Source organism: Hypanus sabinus, chromosome 18 (genome assembly GCF_030144855.1).
Source record: "Hypanus sabinus isolate sHypSab1 chromosome 18, sHypSab1.hap1, whole genome shotgun sequence".
Taxonomy (NCBI): domain Eukaryota; kingdom Metazoa; phylum Chordata; class Chondrichthyes; order Myliobatiformes; family Dasyatidae; genus Hypanus; species Hypanus sabinus.
This window is the reverse complement of record NC_082723.1, coordinates 61704725-61723916: the sequence shown is the minus strand read 5'-3', so window position 1 is coordinate 61723916 and position 19192 is coordinate 61704725. Positions and strand designations below refer to the sequence as shown.

The 19192-nt window shown below is 44.0% G+C and overlaps 1 protein-coding gene across 1 annotated transcript in view; it reads left to right on the top strand.

The window, feature by feature from the left end:
- The first annotated feature begins 1074 nt into the window (after positions 1 to 1074).
- The window catches only part of LOC132407260 (probable voltage-dependent N-type calcium channel subunit alpha-1B), a 547279-nt gene continuing 529161 nt past the window's right edge, over positions 1075 to 19192 (top strand). The window contains exons 1-2 of the mRNA XM_059993521.1: positions 1075 to 1140; positions 1305 to 1428. Coding sequence (XP_059849504.1) covers positions 1075 to 1140; positions 1305 to 1428 — 190 coding nt within the window. The remainder of the gene's footprint in view (positions 1141 to 1304; positions 1429 to 19192) is intronic.

Sequence of the window (19192 nt, the reverse complement as noted above, 5' to 3'; positions counted from 1 at the left end):
CCCAAGTTAGTTAGAAAACCAAATATAATTCCTATTTTCAAGTATTGTAGTTGACTTCAGTTTCAGTTCTAGGCAGTACATCTACAAGTTTAAATTCAAATTCAAAAATTATATATACACAGTTTAACTCCTTTCATGACAATTCTCCAACATCACAACTCTGAAACAAAGTAAATTTCTTTGAGTAACCTATCAACGTCTTTGCAAAAATAATCCGTTCTTGCAGAAAATCAAATTCGGATTCTTCGAATAAAAATAAACATATACATCCAACTGTATTAAATCCTCTGCATCGTTATTTCGTTCCGTGCCGGTTCTTCATCTTGGGTGGCTCACCATCTTGTTTCTTGGTTCATTGGAATGAAATACGAGGGGTGATTGATAAGTTCATGGCCTAAGGTAGAAGGAGTCAATTTTAGAAAACCTAGCACATTTATTTTTCAACACAGTCCCCTCCTACATTTACACACTTAGTCCAGCGGTCGTGGAGCATCCAGATCTTGGACCGGAAAGTGTCCACAGCAGGGCGATTGATAAGTTTGTGGCCTAAGGTAGAAGGAGATGAGTTATACAGCTCTCATTACATGCATGTGCAATTCAATTCTTTGAGTGGTTATGCAGAAAGCTTGAAGTTAATAACTCATCTCCTTCTACCTTAGGCCACAAACTTATCAATCACTCCTGATGAGTTATTAACTGATGAGTTATTAGCTTCAATAAATCTTTTATCGCTATTGTCTCTCCTCCAGGGGCTTAACCCTGAGATTTTCAAGGTAAAGATACTTACTACTAATTCCACTCTTAACAGTTCATGTCTTCAGCTTCTAATCGTTGCTGCGTTTCTCTCCATGTCCATCCTGTGTCAGCTGCGCCCTGCCCTCGCATACTGATTTTTTCAAATTCTCCTTTTTCAAAAAAAAAAATTCGGTAAACTTCCGCGGTTGGAGCTTTCTAACTCATCTGTGGGATTCATTAACCTGGGTTACATGCAGTCGCTGGAAATCCAAGCAACACGCACAAAAAGCTGGAGGAACTCAGCAGGCCAGGCAGCATCTATGGAAAAAAGTACAGTCAATGTTTCAGGCCGAGACCCTTCGGAAGGACAGTTCTGCCGAAAGGTCTTGGCTGGAAACGTCGACTGTACGTTTTTCCATAGAAGCTGACTAGCCTATTGAGTTCCTCCTGCATTTTGTGCGTGTTGCTTTACAAATACTGTGTGCGGGGTGGGGGGATAAAAATCTGCACCCAACTTTAACTAATTTGGACATATTTGTTGGTGTAACTGAAGCCGGACTTTTTACAAGGAAGTTAATACTGTGATTGTTATTTTGTACAGAATTTTAGCCACTGTTGGGACGGATTTTGATCTGCGAACCTTGAGGGCCGTGCGAGTACTACGACCATTGAAACTCGTATCTGGAATTCCAAGTATGTTGACTAAATGCTTGACTGTTACACATTTATTTTGAGGAATTGCCATTATGTCTGGTCTGAAGGAGGATTTATATTCATTTAATTTTTCATGTAAAAGATTCATACATTAAACATGCCATATCATTCTGTTATTGTGAATTTAAAATGGTGAAAAAGTGCAATAAGTCATTTAAAACGTAATATTGCTCCCTCCGCTCATCATCAATCATACTTTTTTAAGTTACTAGTTAAAGTAAAATAACTACCTGCTGGTTTATATTTAACTACCTAATTGTACACATTTTAATTCATAGTTCAATTGCTTAAATCTCACCTTTAACAACTGAAGTTTGAATGGAAAAGTGATAAGTGTATGCTTTAGTTTGTCTGCTGAAATGGTTCGAGAGATTCTGCAATTTACCAGTTATTATTTTTTGTGTTTTACGTTCTTGTCACCTGCCTTTTAAAGCTGATTGGATATGTTCCACAAGGCAGAACACAGACTGAATTGCTTGTTGCCCGTATTATCCCCAAATGGATTGTTCATCTGCTTCTCGCCCTCAAAGTGACATCTGGAGAAAGAGACACTCAAAATGCTGGCAGAACTCAGCAGGCCAGACAGCATCTATGGGAGGAGGCTCTTCACTCCTGATGAAGGGTTTCGGCCCCAAACGTCGTCACTTCCTCCTCTCATAGATGCTGTCTGGCCTGCTGAGTTCTGCCAGCCTTTTGTGTTTTTATTTATTTCCAGCATCTGCAGATTCACCGTGTTGCATCTGGAGAAAGAGGAATGGCTGCATTGAAACAAGCCAGTAATCAAGTTACATATCCAGTCACTTCAGGCTTAGTCAAATGGCCAAATCATGACGATTATTTCATATATTGATATTTCCTGTGGTATATCCAAATCCAGACTGTGTGGATGAAAATTACATCCAGTACAATGGGTTTTACCATTACATACTGAAAAATTCACACTTTATTTTAGATTGTGATGATTATGCAAGGCAGAGTTTAGCAGATTGCTATTTATTTTAGTTGTTTCTTGGAGGTCACATGCAAAGCTTCATTGTTTGTTTGCCTTGGTACTCAATGTGATGCTGAGAAAATCCAACAGGTGCCCAATACCCAATCGTCCTAAACATACCAGGTAGCAATTCGTCCACGTATGCTGATGAGGTCAATAACCTCCATGTGATTCGACCATTTGTGCCCAACATTCAGGGCTGGTGCACGTGAGTAAGTACTTACCTGTACAAAGATCAACATTGAAAGGCTGGTTACCAACCCCTCCTCAGTTCTGTCTGTGTAATTGTTGGCATCAGGGCACTTATGTCTGGCAGTTCTTCCACATATAGAACTTAGAACATCTAGTGCTTACCAATATATATCTACTCCTCCATCAATCTAACCCTTCCCTCCTACACAGTTCATGACCCTCTTACATCCAAGGGCCTACCTCAGAGTATTTTAAATACCCTTAGTGTATTATTCTTGGGGAGATGGGGCTTGTCAGCCATGGTTGGCAGCTCATCTAGGAGAAGGAAAAATCTGATCTCAAACCTCCACTCTCTTGTGGCTATACCCACTCATGGGGAAGGCTTCAGGAGTAAATCCTGAGGGAGGAATCTGGAGCTGGAGTCCCTAAAGCAGACCTACATTGAGTTCAATGATGACTGACAACTCCTGCGATGCTGCTGGTACTAACTGTATTGGTTTCTGCCATTCCTTTAGGTTCATCAATTGCGTGGGGAGAGGGAGGTTGCTCTGTGGGCGACAGCTTGCTCTCCATATCCTACTGCCCAGGCCTGCATAGTTAGACAGCTAGGACTCAATATCCATGGTCAACCCTGACCGACATTATTCTCTTCCACCAACCCCAGGATTGTATTCCAGGCACCTACCACTCTGAGTGAAAAAACGATCTTTCAAATCTAAAATTTCCTTGACCCACCTTACCTGGATGTGCCCTGATATTGGCCGTTGCAGTGCCCTGGGAAAAGATGCTGACCTGTGCCTCTCATAATCGTATACACCCCCATCAAGTCGCCTCTCATACGCCGTCACTCCAAAGAGAAAAGCCCTAGCTTGCTCAACCTTTCTTCATAAGACATATTCTCTAGACCAGGCAGCATCCTGGCAAATCTCCGCTGCATCCTATTCAGATACCACTTTTTGAAGCTGTAGGGTGGGGCAGTGACCAAGCAGAGGAAACTGGCAGCGGTCAGGCCCCTGACATTGAGTCCAGCTCTGTCGCTCAGAAGGGAAGGGGAGGAGAAGAGGCGAGCTGTGGTGGTAGGAAATTCGTCAGTTAGGGGAACAGAAAGGAGGTTCTGTGGACGAGAACGAGATTCCAGGATTGTACGTTGTCTCCCATGTGCCAGGGTCCGGGACGTCTTATATCGAGACCTCAGCATTCTTAAGCGGGTGGGTGAGCAGCCAGAGGTCGCGGTTCACGTAGTTACTGACAACATAGGTAAGAACACACGCAAAATGCTGGTGGAACGCAGCAGGCCAGGCAGCATCTATAGGAAGAAGTACAGTCGCCATTTCAGGCCGAGGCCCTTCGTCAGGATTAACTGAAAGAAGAGATAGTAAGAGATTTGAAAGTGGGAGGGGGGTGAGACAGGTATATGTCTGAGTTCGACTAAGTGTCGAATATTATCTTTTGCCTCTCTCCTGGCTAGACGTTTAATCCTCCTTAGATGGAGAGAGGTTGCCCCGCCCATGCATGCTCAATGGCTTAATGATATTATGTCCTGCTTAGACCTTGAAAAAATTCACTATTCAGTTTTTAATTCGGATATAAAGTTCCATAATGTCTGGGGACCTTTTATTGAGTACTTTCGTAACCTTCCTCTTAATTAAGGTTTTTTTCTTTGGTCCCTTGCTTTCAGCTCTTTTTTTTTGGTAGTAGGCATTATTATCTTCTGTTTTCAAGTGTATTTACAGTTTTGGGGGTTTGAATGTCCTGATTTATATTCTCTATATTGTGTTGTGGTTGGTCTGGAGTTTTTTTTTGTTGCGGGGCTTGGGGAGGATACTAACCTTACATGACTTCAATTTGGGTGCTTTCTCAATTATCTTTTTTGTATTATACTATTATTGCATGTTTATTTTTGCACTGTATTAATTTTCTTCATTTTGGTTTGGTTTTTTAAATCTGTAGTGATGTAGAAAATGCATTAAAAAATCAAAAAAAAAAGAAAGTGGGAGGGGGAGGGGGAGATCCAAAATGATAAAAGACAGGAGGGGTAGGCCTCCCGCCCCATAATCCTCCCCCTTTTCCAGCTCTGTGTCCCTTTTGCCAATCAACTTCCCAGCTCTTAGCTTCATCCCTCCCACTTCATCCCACTTTCAAATCTCTTACTATCTTTTCTTTCAGTTAGTCCTGACGAAGGGTCTCGGCCCAAAACGTCGACTGTACTCCTTCCTATAGATGCTGCTTTTTGTGCGTGTTGCTTGAATTTCCAGCATCTGCAGATTTCCTCGTGTTTGCGACATAGGGAGGAAGAGGGTCAAAGTTCTGCAAGGTGAGTTCAGGGAGTTAGGTGCTGTTAAAAGACAGGACCTCCATGGTTTGCTACTTGAACCACAAGCTAGTGGGGCCAGAAGTAGGAAGATCATACAGTTTAACACATGGCTAAGGAGTTGGTGTTACAACAATCTGCAATCTCCCTCCAAATTTGATCCTCTAAATCCCGTGGACTGTTGGGTGGGCTATAACGTAGCTCCATTAATATCGTCATACCTCTTGTATTCCTCAGTTTCATCCATAAAGCCTCACTACCCAAGTTCTCCAGTCTGTCCTGATCGAGTGCTGCTGTGACATTTTCCCTGACTAGTAATGCCACCCCTCCCCTTTTAATCCCTCCCACTCTGTCATGTCTAAAACAACAGTACCCCAGAATACTGAGCTGTCAGTCCTGCCCTTCCTGCAACCAAGTCAGATTCGGTTCTTCAAGAATTTTTGGATTACCAGGTTCTTTTCCAGGGAAGCTTGACCTATACAGAGGAAACAGTTTACACCTAAACTGGAGAGGACTAACATCCTATTGGGAAGGATTGCTAGTACTGCATGGGGGGAGGGGGTTGGGTTAATCCAGAGTTGCTGGAGGGTGGGAACCAGGGTGCCCCAACAGATCGAAGAGTGGTTGTGGAGACAAATGTTAAGACCTCAGACCAAGTCAGGAATAGGGACAGGTTGTTTTTTGGCAAAGGTGTACTTGGTAAGTGGGAAGCCTTCTAAAGTGAAATTCTGAGAGTACAAAGTTTGTATGAGCCTGTCAGAATAAAAGGCTAGGATAGCAGATTTAGGGAACCTTGGTTTTCGAGAGATATTGAGGCCCTAGTTACGAAAAAAGGAAGTGCACAGCAGGTATAGGCGGGTAGGGACAAATGAGGTACTTGACGACTACAAGAAATGCTAAAAAAAGACACTTAAGAAAGAAATCAGGAGGGCTATTAGAAGGCAAGAGGTTGCTTTAGCAGACAAGGTGAAGAAGGGCTTCTACAGTTACGAGCAGAAGGATTGCAAGGGGCAAAATTGGCCCTCTGGAAGATCAGAATAGTAATCCATGTGTGGAGCCAAAAGAGATGGGGAAGATATGAAATGGGTTTATTGCATCTCTACTTGGGAGACTGACACAGTGGGGCAAAGCAGCAGCGAGCTCATGGACCTTGTATGGATTACAGAGGAGGAGGTGTTTGCTGTCTTCGGGCAAATTAGGGTGGAGAAGTTCCCAGGGCCTGACAAGGTGTTCCTTCAGACTGTGTGGGAGGCTCATGCAGAAACTGCAGGGATGCCAGCAGAGAGTTAAATATTGGGCACCTGCACTGGTGACACCAACACTCGCAGACGATTCCGGAGTTACTCGGGGACACGTTGACCAATGCAGTCACTCGGAAGCTGCCGGAGTTCTGGGAGCAGCACACCACCATGTAGTTTGCACGGGCGGAATCCCAGTTCACACTACAGCAAATCACTGCAGACAATACCAAGTTTTACTACGTTGTAGCATTGCTAGGTAGTCCCACTACATCCAGGGTGGTGAGTCTGCTAGAAGATCCCCCACATGTGGTAAATATATCACTCTGAAAACTCACCTTCTGCTAACTTCTGGACTGTCTGAGTCTGAATGCTCCAAACAGTTGCTTTCTTTGCCTGGCCTGGGTGACGATAGGGCTTCTGAATTACTGAGCACTGTGAGGGTCATGTTTTTTGACTTCTCCAGTGCGTTCAACACCATCCGCCCTGCTCTGCTGGGTGAGAAGCTGACAGTGATGCAGGTGGATGTTTCCCTGGTGTCATGGATTATTGATTACCTGACTGGCAGACCACAGTACGTGTGATTGCAACACTGTGTGTCAGACAGAGTGGTCAGCAGCACTGGGGCTCCACAGGGGACTGTCCTGTCTCCCTTTCTCTTCACCATCTACACCTCGGACTTCAACTACTGCACAGAGTCTTGCCATCTTCAGAAGTTTTCTGATGACTCTGCCATAGTTGGATGCATCAGCAAGGGAGATGTGGCGGAGTACAGGGCTACGGTGGGAAACTTTGTCACATGGTGCGAGCAGAATCATCTGCAGCTTAATGTGAAAAAGACTAAGGAGCTGGTGGTGGACCTGAGGAGGCTAAGGCACTGCTGACCCCTGTTTCCATCCAAGGGGTCAGTGTGGACATGGTGGAGGATTACAAATACCTGGGGATACGAATGGACAATAAACTGGACTGGTCAAAGAACACTGAGGCTGTCTACAAGAAGGGTCAGAGCCGTCTCTATTTCCTGAGGAGACTGAGGTCCTTTAACATCTGCCGGACGATGCTGAGGATGTTCTACGAGGCTGTGGTGGCCAGTGCTATCATGTTTACTGTTGTGTGCTGGGGCAGCAGGCTGAGGGTAACAGACACCAACAGAATCAACAAACTCATTCGTAAGGCCAGTGATGTTGTAGGGGTGAAACTGGGCTCTCTGATGGTGGTGCCTGAAAAGAGGATGCTGTCCAAGTTGCATGCCATCTTGGACAATGACTCCCATCCACTCCATAATGTACTGGTTAGGCACAGGAGTACGTTCAGCCAGAGATTCATTCCACTGAGATGTAACACTGAGCGTCATAGGAAGTCATTCCTGCCTGTGGCCATCAAACTTTTCAACTCCTTCCTCAGAGTGTCAGATACCCTGAGCCAATAGGCTGGTCCTGGACTTATTTCCACTTGGCACGATTAACTTATTTTTATTTAATTATCTATGGTTTTATATTGCTGTATTTCCTCACTATTCTTGATTGGTGTGGCTGTAACGAAACCCAATTTCCCTCTGGATCAATAAAGTATGACTGTCTGTCTGAACCACATGCTGTCCCTCCTGGAAAATAACCATCCTTGTTCAACTTTTAAAAAGCTTTTCATGCAACAAACTCCTGATCGGGTTTTCACAGCCCTAGCTAATACACCCATGAAGAACTATAGGGAGCTTGTTAAAATGGCCGATAGTCTACACTCAGCCAGGCAGAGGTGTATTGTTCCTCTTCGTTTCCCTTTCTCAATAAGCCCTGTCAGTGGCTCCGAACCAAACAACACTGGGTCTACGTTTTTACCGTGCGTGATTCGGCACAAACGCCAATAAGTTCCGACCGCCATGCAGCTTCGACAGTGCTAGTGTACTGGAACGGCAGAGATCTGTGAACAATGGAGCTGCCATTGTTCGTTACGGACACCCTTTCAGGGCGGTGCTTCCTGTGTGACATGGACGTTTGAGTCAGTGTGCTGCTGGCATCACCCATTGATTGCAAGGCAGAGGTTGACGGACCCCCGCTGGAAGCTGCCAATGGCAGCAGGAACCAGACTTAAGGGACACGACGTGTAATGATCTGCTTCAGTAGATGATGCTACACGTGGCACTTTGTCTTGGCTAAAGTTGCTAGACCTCTGCTCGGTGCAGATTTCCCGTGAGCTGAAGCACTTCCAGCTTGTGGTTACAAGGGACTTTGGGTCGTTACCCTGCATCCCCAGTAAGTTCCCCACGTTGACCCTGTCAAGCGCATGTGCACCACCACATGTGAATTCACTTGCCTGCTGGGCGAATTCCCAAACCTCACTAAACCACATCTGCCACTACAGTTACAAAGCACGTGGTCGAGCACTTCTTAAGTAACTCGCTGGTCCGCTCCTGTGCGCGTCGGCTGGACCCAGAAAAGTTGGCCAGCATGAAGGCTGAATTTGCTATCATGCAAATGCTTGGCATTATATGAGGATCACGTAGACCCGGGGATTCAGCTCTGCATGTGTCCCTTAGCAAAACGATGAGGCCACCACCCCCGATCATCACCCAATCCCACATGTACAAGACTTCTCAGCACACTTAGCTGAAAAGATATTTTTTTCTAAAGCGGGCTTGGTCAGGGGCTTCCAGCGTTCAAAGTTCAAAGTAAATTTATTATCAAGGTAGTTATGTCAAAAATATACAACTCTGAGATTCATTTTCTAGTGGGCATATTCAATGAATTTATAGAATAATAACAGAAACAATGAAAGACTGTGCCAACTTCGGTGTTCAACCACTGTGCAAAACAAAAGACAACAAAGTGGGCAAATACAAAAGAAAAAAAAATAATAATAGTAATACATAAATAAGCAATAAATATTGAGAACATGAGATGAAGAGTCCTTGACAGTGAGTCAATTGGTTGTGGAAGCATTTCAATAATGAGCAAGTGAAGTTGAGTGTGAAGTGATCCCCTATGGTTCAAGAGCCTGATGGTTGAGGGGTAGTAACTATTCCCGAACGTGGTAGTGGGAGTCCTGAGGCTCCTGTGCCTTCTTCCTGATGGCAGCAGCTGGATGCTGGGTATCCCTGATGGATGCTGCTTTCCTGCAACAGTGTTTCTTGTAGATATGCTCAATGATGGGAAGGACTTCACCCGTGAAGGACTGGGCTGTATCCATTATTTCTTGTCGGATTTTCTGTTCAAGGGCATTGGTGTTTCCGTACCAGGTGCCTGTGTGCACCGAGGATGTTCCCAAAACTGCTGTTATAACCCCATTTGGCCAATTTGGGTTTCTGTGGACGCCGCTTGGGCTGAAAATGCTGCACAGACATTCTAGTGACTAAAAGAGTCTGTGATAAAAGAGTTAGAGCTTCTTTTTGTTTATCTTGGCGGCATACTTGTCACCAGTGCATCCAAGTGCAAACACTTATCACATTCTACACATTTTTCAAGCACTTAAGCCAACCTGGGCTGATTATTAACTCCGCTAAATGCCATTTCAGGTAGCCTACTTTTCACTTTCTCAGCCACTGCAGAAACACCACTGTGATTGATTGCCTCTCATGACCTGCCATCGGGGTTGACTCTGTCAGCCCAGCAGCTGACCAAGCTGCCGACCCCGAGGTCCAGGCTTACAGGACAGCAGTCATGGGCCTGCAGTTGTCTGGTGTCAAGTTTGGGGACACAGGAGTTTCTCTCCTGTGCCACGTCTCAACCAGGCACCCTCTCCCCATAGTCCCGTAAACAGGAGTGGGAATTGGACCTGGGGTCGCTGATTCTGCTAACCACTATGCTGCCACTCTGCCCTCACTATGTCTCCTCAAAGTCCTAATGAGGTTCAGCCTCTGCTGTGGCTTCTTTGTGCTGTATCATTGCGATATCCTCTGAGACGGTGACACCAAAGAACTTGAATCTACTCACCTTTTCCACCACTAACCCCTCAATGATGAATGGTGGGTGTTCTCCTGATTTCTCCTTCCTGAAGGCCAGAATGAATTCCTTGGTTTTCCTGGTTTTTATATAGAGGTATATCATTTTCTATATATTATTCATAGTAGAAACTGTTCTACAAGTAGCCCCCCTGGTAAGCCTCAGGCTCGTTCAGCTCGCTTCCATCTAGAGGGAGCAGCCTTTGGCCCCGCCAAACTGGGTAATCAGTTTGTGTAACCGCTGTGTGATGTCCCCACTACGCCAAATAACAGACAGTACACCCTAAGTGATTAAATGATCTCACTTTGTAGATCTTACTGGAACTATGTACCTAATAGAGATAAAATATAAAAGGAAAAGTAAAAGGCGCCAAACTTATCAAAGTTCAGCCACTTCGTGCACAACTGTTGGAGCTCAGTTAACGAAGTCTTCTTGCCATCATTCGATCCCCTCAGACCTCCTCGACCTGGGACCAACAACGGTGGCCGACCAGACGCTCCACACCGATCTGTCCTTGTCTCCTCTCCTCACCGAAGACCCTGGGCCTCGGAACCCCTGCTCGGTGTCCGTTCCATCGCCCAGCTTATAACATCATGCCTCCTCTCTATCCCCATCGCGCCTTCTCCCCAAAGCCCGCGAAACAATAGCTTACGGACCCACAAGAAAGAATAACAGCTATCCCAATTGGTTAAGAAGTGAATACAATTCTCGATATCAGTAATTATAACCCAAACCAGCTGCGAGAGAAAAGCACTTTCTCAGCAGTTACCATAACAAAGAAGTACTTTTATTTTTAACATAACAAAGAAGCCATTTTATTAGCCTTAGCAGTAACATAAAAGAAGAAACCCCTTAAATACATAATTCACAAACACCAGCACTGAGTTGCTGCTTTCACTTTAAGAGATGGTGTCTGATGTAATATCATCTATATAAGGCAACTGCTCTTAGTTTGTTTGTAATGGAGTAAATGGGCTGCTGCTTTTGCTAAGCACGTTGAATGACTCTCGCACGTTTGTTCACAAAATCCCACACATGAATACCGACTGCCCCATCCTCTGTCTGATCACTGTCGATCTCTCCCTAACAGCTGGAGCAAATCTGCCTGCAAGGATCTTGATCCCGTTCAAGTTCAAGTGTAACCCATCTTCTTTGTACAGGCCACACCTTCCCCAGAAGAGATTCCGATGATCCAGAAATCTGAAGTCCTGCCCTGTGCATCAATTCCTCAGCCACACATTCTTCTGCCAACTCACGCTATTCTTGCCCTCACTGATGCATGGCACAAGCAGTAATCCAGAGATTCCTGCTTTCCAGCTTCCTACATAAATCCCTAAACTCTTTCCTCAGGACCTCATCCCTTTTGGTATCTACGCCATTGGTACCAACATGCACCATGACTCCTGGCTGTACACCCTCCCTTTTAGCCTGTCACCACTGTATTACTCTTCTCCCCGCCCTTTCCTATATGACCCATAGAGCCAGACTCAGTGCCAGAAATCTGGCTGCCGGCTTTCCCGTGGTAGGTCAAACCCCCGAACACCATCCAAGTGTCATACTTGTTATTGAGGGGAATGTGTCAATGTGGGCCTTTGACAAGGTCCCACATGTGAGATTGGTCAAGCAGGTTAAATTGCTTAATAAGGTAGTCAATTGGATTAGACATTGGCTTTGTGGGAGACGCCAAAATGTTAGTAGATGGTTGCCTCTCTGATTGGAGACCTGTGATTAGTGGTGTGCCGCAGGGATCAGTGCTGAGTCCGTCGTTGTTTGTCATGAATATCGACGATCGGAATAATAATGTGGTAAAGTGGATTAGCAGATTTGCAGATGACATCAAGTTTGGGGGTGTAGTGGACAGCGAGGAAGGCTATCAAAGCTTGCAGCGTGATCTGGAAAAATGGGCTGAAAAATTACAGATGAAATTTAATGCAGACAAGTATGAGGGGTTGTACTTTGGGTGGACAAACCAGTGTAGTACTTACACGATGAGCAGTAGGGCACTGAGGAATATAGAACATTGAACATAGAATAGTACAGCACATTACCGGTCCTTCGGCCCACAATGTTGTGCCAACCCTCAAACACTGCCTCCCATATAACCCCTCACCTTAAATTCCTCCATTACCTGTCTAGTAGTCTCTTAAGCTTCACTAGTGTATTTGCCTCCAGCACTGACTCGGGCAGTGCATTCCACGCACCAACCACTCTCTGAGTAAAAAACCTTCCTCTAATATCCCCCTTGAACTTCCCTCCCCTTAACTTAAAGCCATGTCCTCTTGTACTGAGCAGTGGAGCCCTGGGGAAGAGGCACTGGCTGTCCACTCTGTCTATTCCTCTTAATATCTTGTACACCTCTATCATGTCTCCTCTCATCCTTCTTCTCTCCAAAGAGTAAAGCCCTAGCTCCCTTAATCTCCGATCATAATCCATACGGTATTGAATATGGTAGTACGGAGGGATATGGGAATACAGATGCATATAAAAATTCTTTGTAAGTGGTGTCATTGGTAGATAAAGAAAGCTTTTTATACATTGACCTTCCGAAATCAAAGTATTGGATACAGAAGTAGTGATGTTATGTTGAAGTTGTATAAGATGTTGGTGAGGCCTAATTTTGAGTATTGTGTCCTTTTCTGGTCACCAATTACAGAAAAGAGTGCCAAGAAAATTGCTGATGGGACATAAGGACATGAATTATAGGGAATGGTTGAATAGGTTAGGACTTTTTTCCCAGGTGTGTAGGAGAACGAGGGGAGATTTCATAGAGTTAACCACAACTGTAGAATCAGAATCAGGTTTAATATCATAATCATATGTCATGAAATTTGTTAACTTTGAGGCAGCAGGACAATGCAATACATGATAAATATAAAAAAACTGAATTTCAATAATTATATATATGTATCTTGCATAGTTAAGTTAAAATAAATGGTGCAAAAACAGAAATTAAGATAATATATTGAGGTAGTGTTCTTGGGTTCAATGCCCATTTAGAAATCGGATGGCAGAGGGGAGAAAGCTGCTCCTGAATCGCTGAGTGTGTGCCTTCAGGCTTCTGTACCTCCTTCCTGATGGTAACAGTGAGAAGCAGCATGTTCTGGGTGGTGGGGGTTCTTAATAATGGACGTCGCCTTCCTGAGGCAGTGCTACTTGAAGATGTCTTGGATACTACAGAGCTTAGTATCCATGTTGGAGCTGACTAGTTTCACAATTTTCTGCAACTTACTTTGACCCTGTGCAGTAGCCACCACCTCCCATACCAGATGGTGATGCAGCCTGTCAGAATGCTCTCCACAGTATATCTGTAGAAGTTTTTGAGTGTAAATAGGGTAAATGCAAGGAGGCTTTTTCCACTGAGGTTGGATAAAACTAGATCTGGAGGTCAAGTGTTAATTGTGAAAGGAGAAATGTTAGAGGGGAATATTTCTCACTCAAAGGATGATGAGAGTGTGGAATGAGCTATCAGCAGAAGAGATGGATGCAGGTTCAATTTCAACATTTAAGACCATAAAACCATAAGACATAGGAGCAGAAGTAGGCCATTTGGCCCATCAAATCTCCTCCGTCATTCAGTCATGGGCTGATCCAATTCTTCCAGTCATCCCCACTCCCCTGCTTGCACCCCATACCCTCTGATACCCTGACTAATCAAGAACCTATCTTTCTCTGCCTTAAATGCACCCAGTGACTTGGCCTATACAGCTGCTTGTGGCAACAAATTCCACAGATTTACCACCCTCTGACTAAAGTAATTTCTCTGCATCTCTGTTCCAAATGGCCGTCCTTCAATCCTAAAGTCGTGCCCTCTTGTTCTATCTTCCCCTACCACGGGAAATAACTTTGCCATATCTAATCTAACCACAGAGACTCCATAGACAATCCCTCCATGGGGTCCACCTTTTCTGCAGCCATGACACTATCTCTGATCAACAGTGCTACTCCCCCACCTCTTTTGCCTCCCTCCCTGTCCTTTCTGAAACATCTAAAACCCGGCACTTGAAGTAACCATTCCTGCCCCTGAGCCATCCAAGTCTCTGTAATGGCCACCACATCATATCTCCAAGTACTGATCCATGCTCTAAGCTCATCTGCTTTGTTCACAACACTCCTTGAGTTAAAATAGACGCATCTCAAACCTTCGGTCTGAGCACGTCCCTTCTCTATCACCTTCCTATCCTCCCTCTTGCACGGTCAACAAGCTTTCTCTATTTGTGAGCCAACCTCCTCTTCCCAGTCTCTTCAGTTCGGTTCCCACCACCCAACAATTCTAGTTTAAACATGACAAGGTAGGCCAAAGGCAGCATGCCTGACTAACCTACGGCAATTTGAGGTTGCTTAGCAAAATAAGAGCCCATGGAATTACAGGGGAGTTACTAGCATCAGTGGACCATTGGCTGGTTGGCAGAAAACAGAGAGTGGGAATAAAGGGATCCTATTCTGGTTGGCTGTCGGTTACCAGTGGAGTTCCACATGGGTCGGTGTTCAGGGGGTCTCATAGAAACATTCAGAATGTTTCTATGAGACCCCCCCCCCCCCATTCTCCTGAACTCCAGGGAATACAGCCCAAGAGCTGTCAGATGTTCTTCATTCCTGGAATCATTCACATGAATCTTCTCTGAACCCTCAGTATATCATTTCTAAAATAAGGATCCCAAAACTGCACACAGTACTCCAAGTGTGGTCTCACGAGTGCCTTATAGAGCCTCAACATCACATCCCTGCTCGTATATTCTATACCTCTAGAAATGAATGCCAACATTGCATTCACTTTCTTCACCACCGATTCAACCTGGAGGTTAACCTTTAGGGTATCTTGCACAAGGACTCCCAAGTCCCTTTGCATCTCTGCATTTTATATTCTTTCCCCATCTAAATAATAGTCTGCCTGTTTATTTCTTCCACCAAAGTGCATGACCATACACTTTCCAACATTGTATTTCATTTGTCACTTCTTTGCCCGTTCCCATAAACTATCTAAGTCTCTCTGTTTCCTCAACACTACCCACTCCTCCACCTATCTTTATATCATGGCAAATTTAGCTACAAATCCATTAACCCCATCGTCCAAATCATTGCCATACATCGTGAAAAGCAGCGGTCCCAACACTGACCCCTGTGGAACTCCACTGGTAACCAGCAGCCAGTCAGAATAAGATTCCTTTATTCCCACTCTCTGTTTTCTGCTGACCAGCCAGTGCTCCACCCATGCTAGTAACTCCCCTGTAGTTCCTTGGGCTCTTATTTTGCTAAACAACCTCATCTACGGTACCTTGTCAAAGACCTTCTGAAAATTCAAGTACACCACATCTACTGTATCTCCTTTGTCTACCTTGCTTGTTAGTCAGGCAGGATTTTCCTTTCAGGAAACCATGCTGGCTTTGACCTATCTTGTCATGTGCCTCCACATATTCTGTAATCTCATCCCTAACAATCGATTCCAACAACTTCCCAACCACCGATGTCAGGCTAACAGGTCTATAGTTTCCTTTCTGCTGCCTCCTACTCTTCTTAAATAGTCATCTGGTACAATGCAAGAATCTACCGATTCTTGAAAGATCATTGCTAATGCTTTTGCAATTGTTCCAACTACTTCCTTCTGAACCCGAGAGTACATTCCGTCAGGTCCAGGAGATTTATCCACCCATTAAGCTTCCTGAGCACCTTCTCAGTCGTAATTTTCACTGCACATACTTCACTTCCTTGACAATTTTGAATGTCCAGTATACTGCAAATGTCTTCCACTGTGAAGACTGATGCAAGATACCTATTCAGTTCTTCTGCCATCTCTGTCTCTTATTACAATATCTCCAGCATCATTTTCTATTGGTCATATATCTGCCCTCACCCCTTTTTACCTTTTATATAATTAAAAAAGATTTTAGTATCTTCTTTGATATTAGTCACAAGCTTCCTTTTATAATTCATCTTTTCATTTCTAATGACCTTCTTAGTTTCCTTCTGCAAGTTTTTGAAAGCTTCCCAATTCGCTATTTTCCCACTAATTTTGGCTTCCTTGCATGCCCTCTCTTTTGCTTTTACTTTAGCTCTGACTTAACTTGTCAGCCATGATAGTGTCTTTCTTCCATTTGAAAATTTCTTCTTATTTGGAATATATCTGTCTTGCACTTCCCTCATTTTTCGCAGAGACTCCAGCCATTGGTGCTCTGCTGTCCTTCCTGCTAGTGTCCCTTTCCAGTCAACCTTGGCCAGTTCCCCTCTCATGCCATTGTAATTTCCTTCATTCCAATGAAATATAGACACATTGGAATTTAGTTTCTTCTTCTCAAATTTCAAAGTGAGCTTGATCATATTGTGATCACTGATCCCCAAGGGTTCATTAACCCTAAGCTCTCTTGTCACGTCCGGATCATTGCACAGCAGCCAATCCAGCACAGCCGATCCCCTAGTGGGATCAACAACAAGCTGTTCTAAAAAGCCATCCCTTAGACATTCTACAAGTTCTTTCTCTTGCGGTCCGATACTGGCCTGGTTTTCCCAATCCACTTTCATGTTAAAATCCCCAATGATTATCATGACATCATGACATTATCACTTAAGAGAAATTTGCATGAGTATGTGGATGGGAGCAGTATGGAGAGCTATGGTCCAGGTGCAGGTCAATGGGACTAGGCCAAATAACAGTTCAGCATTGACTAGATTGTCCGAAGTTCTTCTTCTGTCCTGTAGAGTTCTATGACTTAAGAATTTTAAGGTGATTGGAGGAACTTAAAGGAGAGCTCAAAGTTCAAAGTAGATTTATTATCAAAGTACATTATTTTCACCATATATAACCCTGAGATTTATTTTCTTATTGTTTATTCGGTAAATCCAGGAGCTAGAATAGAATCAATGAAGGACCGCACACCCAACAGGATGGACAGGCAACTAATGTCCAAAAGTAAAAAATCAGTAATAACAATAAATAAATAAATAAATAAATAAGCAATAAATGTCAAGAACATGAGGTGAAGAGTCCTTGAAAGTGAGTTCATATGTTGTGAACAGTTCAGTGAAGGGGCAAGTGAAGTTAAGTCAAGTTATCCCCATTGTTTCAGGAGCCTGATGGTTGAGGTGTAATAACTGTTCCTGAACCTGGTGGTGTGGGTCCTGAGGCTCCTGTACCTCCTTCCTGATGGCAGCAGTGAGAAGAGAGCATGGCCTGGATGGTGGAGGTTCTTGATGATGGGTGACACTTTCATGCAACAGTGCTCTCTGTAAATGTGCTCAATGGTTGGGAGGGCTTTACCCATGATGGACTGGGCTGTATCCACTACTTTTTTTAGGATTTTTCATTCATGAGCATTGGTGTTACCATACCAGGCTGTGATGCAATCAGTCAATACACCCTCTGCAACACATCTATGGAAGTTTGTCAAAGTTTTTGGTGTCATGCTGAATCTTCTAAAGAGGTAGAGGTGCTGCTGGGCTTTTGTTGTAATGGCATATATGTGCTGGGTTATGACAGGTCTTCTGAAATGATAACACTGAGGAATTTAAAGTTGCTGACCCTCTCCAACTCAATATACCCTATGAGGACTGGCTCATGGAACCCCGGTTGCTTCCTCCTTGATCCTGCTGACATTGAGTGAGAGGTTGTTGTGATAGCACTCAGCCAGACTTATATGTCTCCTATACGTTGATTCGTCACCACCTATGATTCAGCCAAGACAGTGGTGTTGTCAGCAAACTTAAATATGGCAGGTGTCAGAGGTGTGACTGCGTAGGAAGTCCTGCCGGGGGTGATTGTAGAGGCAGATACATTCAGGATATTTGAGAAGCTCTTAGATAGACACCTGGATGATAGAAAGGTGCTCCATGGGGATTGATACTAATTCCCAGTTTCCTTGGAGCAGAGGGAGTTGAAGTTGGATCTGATAGGTGGAACCAGATGGCGGGGGGAGGGCTGATGGGCAGATGGAGTCATGCAGGGTGGGTATATTGGTGGACTTATTGCAGGCTGCAGGCCAGCTGCTGGTAAATGGGATTAGTGCGGATGGGTACCTGATGATTGGCATGGGTACGTGGGCTGAAAGGCCTGTTTCTATGCTTTATGGCTCTATAACTCAATCTCACCTGGTTTCTGTTGAGTTAGACCCAGCCTCTAGATGCTAGTTGCTTTTATTAAATAACATGTATACAATCCTAATTGGCAAAGTAATATATATTGGTAAGGTAATGACTTAGACTTAGTGCAAAGAATGGGAAGGCATGTGGTAATTGCTGATGACTGGAACTGGAAAGGTGTTGGAATGAATTTGCAGCTGGTGCTAAGACCTGTGACCATTCATTCTGTCAAAAAAAGATCAGACAGCACTTACAGCTGTCAGCACCACAAGGGATCATTTCTAACATGATTCAATTGATCAGGCTTTATAGAAACAGAGATCTCTCAATCAGTTAGTGACATTTAATCTTCATTTTATAACAAGCAGGCTGAACTCATCCAGGCAATATGTTTCACTGCAGGAGTTGTCAGCACCTTCCATGCTTGATTCCAGTCTCCCCAGTTCAAAGACACATTGTTAATCCTAAATAATCAGTCATAATGCTTTGATTAATTAGACACTCTGCAGTTAAATGTGATCAAAGCCAGTCTAGTCTGAATGAATAGGCTTATTTCAAATACTTGGATCAGTCCCATCCTGGTTCAGTAGTTCAAGGGCTCCATTTAATATTCAAGATTCAAGTACATTTATGTATAAATTACACAGCCCTGAGATGCGCTTGCTCACAGGTAGCCATAAAACAAGAAACTCAAAAGAAACCAATTAAAGAAAAAAATATAAAAATAAAGGACCAACACTCGCATCGAGAAAGAGAAAAAAAGAATTAAAATCATGTAAACAATTGAAGCGAACAACAGCATTCCAAACCAAAATTGAGTCCTTAGATCTGAACCCTGGAGCAGCCTGGAGTAGGCCCAAAGCCTTGCTTAATATCAGAGGATGTATACAGTATACAACCTGAAATTCTTGTTCTTCGCAGACATCCACTAAAACAGAAGAGAACCCCAAAGAATGAATGTCAGTAAAACTTTAGAACCCCCAAACCACACCCCCCGCCTCTCACTCTC